The following is an 8,549-nucleotide window of genomic DNA, read 5'->3' on the forward strand; positions in this document are numbered from 1 at the left end:
ATGGCCACTTACTTCAGCAGTGAGGTGGCACTTGGATTTCCTGGGGCATGATGCATGTAGACATGTCCTTCAGGGTCTCAAGCAAAGGTTGTTCAAACCCCCTTAGTACGTGACTGCCTTAAAACCAGAGGCTGCCCAATTTCTTTATTATGCTTAATTCACAAGCACCATTACGGTTGGCAGTTGGAAGGGGTAGTTTGGCTGAATAGCTGGGTTTAATTATATTCTGGCATGGGGACACATCTTTACAATTCATTACAACTTTTTGTGCAACATGTAAAGGGTAGTCACTAGCAACAGCCATTGCACTTGCAGTGATAACGGTGAGAAGCACCTCTATTCACTTTATAGCTCTTTTCCCTCTTCAGAAGCATAGAAATGTGTGTGCCCTTCCGAAGCTATTTGGCATTCGGACAATGTGCTGATAGTGAGCTTGGTGTAAATGCGTACCTCGGTTGATTTAATTGAAATACAGTATCACTCATGCCCATTGAGCTGTGGACGATGTAATTCCACTCTAATCCATTATTCAGGCCGGCAGGAGGTGGACGGGCTAATGAAGCACGGGGCTGCTCAGGGAAGGGCAAGGCAGGAAGCCTTGGGGCAAATCATCCCCCCCCCCCCCCCTTCCCATTCAGCAGGGAGTTAGCTTGGGGGTAGAGCAGAGAAGGGGGCGTGAGCAGAAGCGCTCACCCCACTGGTGCTTCAGCAGCCCCTTCCCTGAATTCAGCTTTCAAGGCTGAAATATTGCCCTGCTTCAAGGAATAGGAGAATCCTGCACAGCTTGGTGGAGGCAGCGCAGGGAATATATTGAGTGCTGTGGGAGCCATTACACATAACGTGATATAATGCTCTTTTAGGTCCTGGGAAAATTAAGAAAACTAAAATTTCATTTTACTTCCAATAAATCAGCTAATAGTCTCTGAAGGTAAAAGCTAGCATATGGGTTGTTTACACACCACAGTACCCCAGTGAGCAGAAAATGGGAGCGATGCTATTTTTAGCAAAGAAGCTATTTTATTTCTTCTCATAAAACAGCCAAGTTCTCCCTAACATACTGTTGCTTCTTCTCTGTATTTATTCATTATAACTGATCTATACATGAAAAATGCTGCTATTCCCAAGAACGCTTCAGCCCCCAAATGCAGACTTTTAGTTAAAACTGAAGTTTTAAACAATTTAAACTCGCACCCTGCTTAATCCTGACTTCTGCAGGACTGACTGGGGGAGTTGGAGCACAACGGGCTTCCCACAGAAAGTAAGTCTGGGTTAAAAACAAAGGCTTGCCCCAGTGAATTCACAAAACATGCAGTAAGTTAGACGGACAGCCACTGCCCACCCTTGCTGTGCTGTTGAAGAGGTGACAAGGAAGCCGAGCGTGCCAAGGAGTGATGTAAAAACAGGCTCTTGTTCAGGAGGGAGGGTTTCGTATCCCGAGCACCAGCTTATGGCGAGTAACCCTGGCTGACTAACCCTGGCTCTCGCTGCAGTTCAGCAGCTGACAGCGCTTGGAAACTGCCTCCAGGCAAGAGCCCGTTGTAAACAAGCTGTCAAACTTAACTAGGGAGCCTGTGAAAATGTCTTAAACAAACAAACAGTTCAAGCCGGGCTCAGCAACGCGGCCGTTTCTGAAAGCATCTCATCCGATGCTGTTTGAAAACTAAACCCGCACCCAGGCTTTGCTGCAGCAGGCCCTGCACTGTGGATGGCATTCGTCTCCTCAGACTGTGTCCCCCACCCCCACCCCACCACCACCGCATGATTTCTGCATTTCCCACCTTCTTACGTTTCGGGTGTTGCCCAGAAAGGGAGGTGCAGACTGCTTGTTCTTCGGGGGCGCAGAGGAGGTGGAAAGGTGGGCGAACTGATTCATCGGTCAGAAGGGCCGTCCACGGGCAACAGCTTTGCTAACAAAAGCTATGTAGGTTTCTGTCTCTAACAGCAGACAGCTGTATAGAGATAAAAATATGCATATATATGTATGACAAACTGAACTGAGATGGTTGTGCTAACACAGTGAATATTAGCAGATGGCTTGAACTCACCTTGTTGCATCTTTGCAATCTGAAGATTGATGCGTTCAGCAGTAAAACATTACAAGGTAGAAGATATGAGCTTGTCACTTCTTTTTTTTAATATAAACACAGCAGTACCTTTAAGCTACCCGCAAACTTTCCCCATCAAGCCAATTACATTATTTGTCAGTTTAACAGCTCGCAGCATGACGGCACTGCAAATTCACCTGGTTGTAAACGGCTGCCAATACTGCGAGTTCATGGGAAAGACAGGCAGGACGCCTGCTTTTTCATGCTATAAAAAGGGAAGGAGAGGTGGGCAACAGCAGAAAGTAGGACACGAGCTGCTTTTCTTCTCCACTGCTGAAACTGGGAGAACCATCCCGCCGCGTGGTGCGTCTCACCTCGGCCAGCCTCTATTGTGCACGCGTTTTCCTCCCCGCGCGATGGTGCTTCCCCAAGGCCCGGCCGGCCCCGTGGAGGACGGCGGCGATGCTGAGGGCGGTGCGTCTCCTCTCCCCGCAGGTGTCGTTTCGGTATCACTGCAGGCTCTACAACGAGTGGCGCCGCACCAACCAGCGGGTGATCCTGCTCATCCCCAAGCCGGCGGCCGTCGCCTCCGCGCAGCAGTCGCTGCTGGGGCTGCAGCCCATCAAGAGGAACTCCAAGGAGACAATCGTCTGATCGGGGCCGTCCCACGCCGGGGCCACGCACTAAATAGGTTTCCTCGCGCCCGTGGGGGTCAGATACCGCCCCAGAGCCTGCTATTCCGATTTACAGACTCTTTGCGGAGGAAGAAATCACTGTTTTAATTCAAATCACGGATGCTGCAATCATATGATATTTGCTAAGCTGCCAAACATGTTTATTTAGCAGATACTGTATGGAATTCTACAAACTTATGTTAATACTTGCATCATCAAGCGATGCAGACTTTTTTATTATTGTTTAAAAATATTAAACTATGATAATTAACAATGCAAGACAGATGTAAAAAGTGCTTTGTTTTTATCATTTACTGCTACTACAGTATTATTTTCTTTGGATAGCAGCCAGTGCTGTATGTTTTTGTTTTTTCCTGAATCACAGGGCTGACATTGCCTTTATATACACGTATAGATATATACACACACATATACACACAATTTTAAGAACCTTTTATACTATTAACTTGGATTATTAGAATACCTTTTTTAATATTATGAGTTCTACAAATTGGCATATTATTTAAACACTATAAAATTGTTAGAAAATGGTCTCCTGTTTCTTGTTTGGTAGGGAAGTTCCGATAGGAAAATTCTCCAGTAATAAATGTGGAATGTGTGAGAGCAACAAGTGACAGATTACAGTAATCTTCCTGCCCCAAAGTATTTTATTAAGTAACTCTCAGGAGAGAAAAAAAAATTCAGGCAGAAATAACAAATTAGGCATCGCATTCTGCACTGAAGCTCTACTGGTGTGAATTTGTAGTTAGCCAATTTACTCTGTTTTTACACCAAGCGGAATTTAACCCTAATTGTATAAATTAATTTTGTAAGGAAAACTCTGTATACATAATGAATGAGATCATTAGACATGTCTTCAGAAGCAGGAACTTGTCTTGCATTATAATTAGCATTACTTTAAAGCTGCAGAATTTTCAGCTTGACAGGTAGATTTAGCAGAGCGTACGTAAACCCTGACCTTCCATTGTAGCACTGAGACTAAGACTCTTTTTAAAAAATGTACGACACAGCCTACTATTGTGACCAAATTGAATTTGGAGTCTAAAGACTCAATTTAATTCCTGGGTGGCATTATCTGTTTCCCCTTTGCCTTCATGACCAATTCATTCACTGATTTTTGGCTCTCAGAGGAGACATATGCTTACATGGAGAGACTCATTTTACAGAATCATACAAAACTCTATTAACAAATGCTGCTAAAACCAGCAAGTGACATGTAGCCTCTTCAAATATATATATCGCACAGTTTCCCCACCCCCACCCCCTTTTGGGGTAGACTGTAGTGACACCATGTGCTGCGTTCTCCAAACTGTGCAGGAACTGAAAATAAAAGGAGCCCAAAGCAACAAGGGTAATGATTTCTAATTTGGATAAAGGCAATATGGGTGTTTACCATCAGGCAAGAGCTTATTTAATGTTGAGCTCTAGGGAAGAAAAAGCTTAGTACCCATGAACAGACCTGTGAGTCTCTTTATGCCATCTTTGGCTCAGTCTAGCTATAGCCATGTATGTAGTGCAACAGTATTCTCTGCAGCCATCAATTCTGTGGGGCTAGAGGACTGAACCGTCTATATGAAGCAACACCAGCTTTGTTCAGACATGAAACCGCATTTTCACAGCGAGCCATCATCAGCTCCTGTGTAGGAAAGCCATGAACTTGCAAGGCTGCACTCATTAGTCTGTAAGGTCAGGAGCTGGTCCTATGTTTGATAGTGGGTACCCGCTTCTCTTCCAGAATAAAACTGTAGGAAAGTTGTACAGAATTCTGAAGACACGGATATCTGAAGACATCACAAACTCTGTGATGGCCTAAACCCTATAGTGCTTTTTTATCCTCTTTCCAAAGAAAAGAAACTCTCTGGATAGAGGACAAAAAAGGAAAAGCACATCAGCAGAGATTTCCAGGTTAAAAGAAAATCTGCTAGCCGGGGGCACTGAAATAAAGCATGTCTAGCTGGGTCAGAACACTGTCAGACTAGGAGCCACTAGCAAGTCTCCCATGCATTTTCTGGAATACTCCCTGCCCCCAGCCACACACCCACCTTTTTGCATTATACCCATGAAAAAAGCAGCATACTTCACACACTTGTTTTTTTAAAAATTTAAGAACAGGAAGGTGGGTGATGCTGTTGTTTTACTCCCACTTCCACGCTGAACTAAGGACCAGACTAGTATTGCTTTTCCTTCCATTAGTTGAGGCTATTCTTGCTATGCCACATCCAAATTTGGATTAACAATTCCACAACTGAAACACTACAACAGAAATTCTACAACAGCAGTAGCATTCAATTTTTTTTCCTTCTGAATAAATGTAAGAAACAGAATTAACTGCAACACTAGCTAGAGCTAACAAAGCTCCTGGCAGTACAATGACATCTTTGTTATGCTGTCCTTAAAGGCTTTCCAGTTAAGCAAAAATAAGTCAACTAATGAAAGGATGGGAAAGATTTGGGGGTTTTTTTTGGTTTTTTTTTTGTTTTGTTTTTAAATGTAGCTCAGTCTTTCCCTATCCTTTCTTCTTGTGCAGCTGGTCTTGCCATTTACATTCTTTTTCTACACAAGAAATGCTAGAGAGAGTAGTATTCAATATTTTGAGCTGAAAATGATAAGCAGCAATTTAAGCCGTCCAAAAGAAAAAAAAGAGAAAAAACCCTCTGAGAAAAATAGACATAATACAATTCTGTTCCCTTCTTTCACATCCTGCTTTCTGATGATAAAGATTGCCATCCTAAGTGTGCAGAGTTGGCCACACAGAGTCCATTACAATTCAATATTAATAACATGAGTGCCATGCAAAATGAAGATGACAAATTTCACTTCTACATAACCTTTTCCCTGAAAGCTTAGTCTATCACATCATGCAGAACAACAAACAAGACAAAATTCAAACAAGGGTAAAGCAGTGGTATTTGATAAAAGAATGGTGGTGAACAGGCAAGAGATGCAAAATCAGGAAGCTGCCCGATTCCTTGAATTTCTACTGCAGTGAGAAGAGTTAAGTAGAGGAAGCAACAGTGTAACAGTTTCCCCCTCAGGAAGAAGGGGAAAAAGTACACTGCAACCAATGGAAGAAATTAATAGGGAAGAACTTAGATGAGTTTTCAGAGATACAGCAGATCTCTGTTCAACAAGAGGGAAGTCGCTGCACAGGTAGGATGAAGAGCCTTCAAGTTTTTGTACTCCACTATATAATTCTGTCAGATTAAGACTTTAAATTATCATTTGGATTTTATTTATTAAAAATAGCTTTGCATCAGTTACACAGTAGGAAATCATGCAGAGTGATTTGACAGCTTAGCAGGTGAAGGAGGGAATCAGGGCCCATATACATAACCAGCCTTGATGCCACAAAGATAACCAGAGCGCTGCAATCAGAGTAAGATATGAAGAGCTACTGGGAGGACCATTTACACATAGAAAAAGACCTAAAAAACTTTCCCTTTCAAATGAAATTAAGTTTAAAAAAAAGTTACTGTTAATTATTAAACTCATCTGTTACTGCTTATGAGACCAAGCTCTATTTACCGCACAGCTGCTTAATTAAACAAGCATTTTCCTTACAGCAGAATGGAGTATTGCTTATTTTATTGACAAATACTGGTTCAGGGCATTCAAAAGCATTCTAGATACACAAAATGTACAACTGAGACCCTGTAGCTTTGCAAATACCTAGCAGGCTCTTAGAACAAGCAAGCCTACAGTATTTGTACTACGTGACATAATTGATGAGGACACCACCACTTGCCCACTGTCCCACTGTTCTCCCTCCATATTTCTAATTTCCCTGGTTTTGAAAGAGCAGTAAGTGTTTTCAAAGCCAAAAACTTACATCTCTCGACAAGCAGCTGCCAAGCTTAGTATTTGTGATTGTTTCAAATTCTTACCAATTTCTTACTGACAGCCTCTTAGGTCTCATTTTGCCTATGCTACAAAACATTTTTCCTCCTTTTCATGTTTAAAAGTTACAGAACAGATTACAATTTTTCCCCCCAACTCTTTATCATAGTTGTACAATATATTTTCATAATAAAACTGGTTAAAAAAAATGTTAATCAGCATTGGCATTCTATCCACACCTTTCCATTAAAGACTACCAAAACACTATCTTCAGAAAAATAATGCTTAATGTTACATAGAAAACAGATGCTGCAATGTTATTCCGTGATTTATATTAGGGAGAAAGTCTTCTGTTCACAAAACTCAGTCAAGTTATTAGCTATGAAAACTCAGAGCCAAAAATTAACAGATAACTAGAGGAAAATAATGAAACTCATCACACAAGCTGTTTAAGCTGAAATGCTCCTTTACTGATACCACCAAATGTAACTTACTTTCTTCAGAGCTGGTCACAGAGAGAACAAAAAACCCCCCTGTATTTACACAAATCCATAAGGGAAACTGCATTTACCTATACTGCTTAGAGTGCAGTATGAATATAAAACATGCTGCTACCCAGATTTGGGGTTTCCCATAGAGCACCTTTTCTACTCCAGAAACATTCAAATTAGTTATCAAAATGATATGCTGATAAAACATTTAAAATTCTTCATGAGATTTTAAGACTGGTATTAAAGACCGTCCCTTTTACAGAACTAGACAAGTGAATCATTAACACCTACTGAACAGGAAGGGTATTTACATATAGTCAGCTATTAATACCTCTTTTTCTTTTGCTGTCTGCTTGGGCAAATATGCAGGTAAATGCAGCAGGAGGAGGAAGGTCAGAGACATATGGGAATAAGCAGCATAGAGCTACAAATCATTATATTGCAGTCTATTAATAAACTTGCCCACTATAATCACAGGATGCACTGCAAAGGTTTGCTACTTCTGCTATGAACAGACCCAGACTCAGACTTTCACAGAACTAAGATCAGCTGACAGAAACACATAACTTGCCTCAAGAACATTCAAAACACAATGCCAAGGCTGTAAAAATCAAACCAGCTACTACTTAAAACAGTTCTTATTCCGGTTTTCACAGGAATCAATGTATTTTAGCAGACAAATATTTGGCAAAGGGTTTTACTTGCTGTATGCAGTAAGTCAAACAGTTTTCATCTGCCAGGATAATTTATATCTGTTAAGAAGTGTCAACTCTGGAAAGGTCTGAATTTACCTGAAAGTACTCTTCACATATTACAATAAAAATAAGTAATAAGAAGCCCCACCAAAACTTTCATCACAAGTTGAGTATGTCTACAGAGCTAACTAGGGTACTGTTTGCTTCTTCCCTGGCTCATTACCTGAATAATGATCTCCTGAAAACAGCCCAGAAACACATTTCACATAACATTGAGTATAGCTAATTAGCTCATTTTTCAGTGGTCAGATCCCTTTACCAAATCCATCAGCCTGCGTTCTCTCACCCAGACTGGTATACGCAGTACGGCAGTAACTGCAACAGAAAGAAGAGTTCTCATAGATGTTATGTGTGATGGTTGGGGGGAATTAGTATTCCCACAAAATCGAATTTCCATTTGCTGCACACAGTGGCAATGCACGTCCCTCAAGACTTCCAGTTGGTGTCAAAATTTTATTTTTCAATACAGCAATTAAAGGCCCAGACTACCTTGCAGTAATCAAAGTGCACTTCACTTCTGGACTTTGGTACAGGAAGGAAAAGAGGAGCAGGAGGAGAATAGAAATTCATTGTTCCATTCAGTGAAGCAGAGACTTTCAAAAGTTATTACGGAACCTGCGGGAAGACATAGGACATTCTTTAAAGAAACACTTTAATAGCGAGATCTCCATCTTGTGGTAGGATGTTTCACTCTAAAGATTAGCAGCACACAAAACAGAAGGGTCA

General features: G+C 41.4%; 1 protein-coding gene across 6 annotated transcripts in view; it reads left to right on the forward strand.

Annotated features, from left to right (window-relative positions):
- MARCHF3 (membrane associated ring-CH-type finger 3) overlaps positions 1-6,300 on the forward strand; it is a 79,668-nt gene extending 73,368 nt beyond the window's left edge. For 5 of the 6 annotated variants that reach the window (XM_064501946.1, XM_026115401.2, XM_026115399.2 and 2 more), the window contains exon 5: positions 2,541-6,300. In XM_064501946.1, coding sequence (XP_064358016.1) covers positions 2,541-2,699 — 159 coding nt within the window. In that variant the 3' untranslated portion in view covers positions 2,700-6,300. The other variant, XM_064501945.1, reaches the window with a different exon arrangement.
- The last annotated feature ends 2,249 nt before the right edge of the window (positions 6,301-8,549 follow it).

This window comes from Dromaius novaehollandiae, chromosome Z (assembly GCF_036370855.1).
Source record: "Dromaius novaehollandiae isolate bDroNov1 chromosome Z, bDroNov1.hap1, whole genome shotgun sequence".
Lineage (NCBI taxonomy): Eukaryota > Metazoa > Chordata > Aves > Casuariiformes > Dromaiidae > Dromaius > Dromaius novaehollandiae.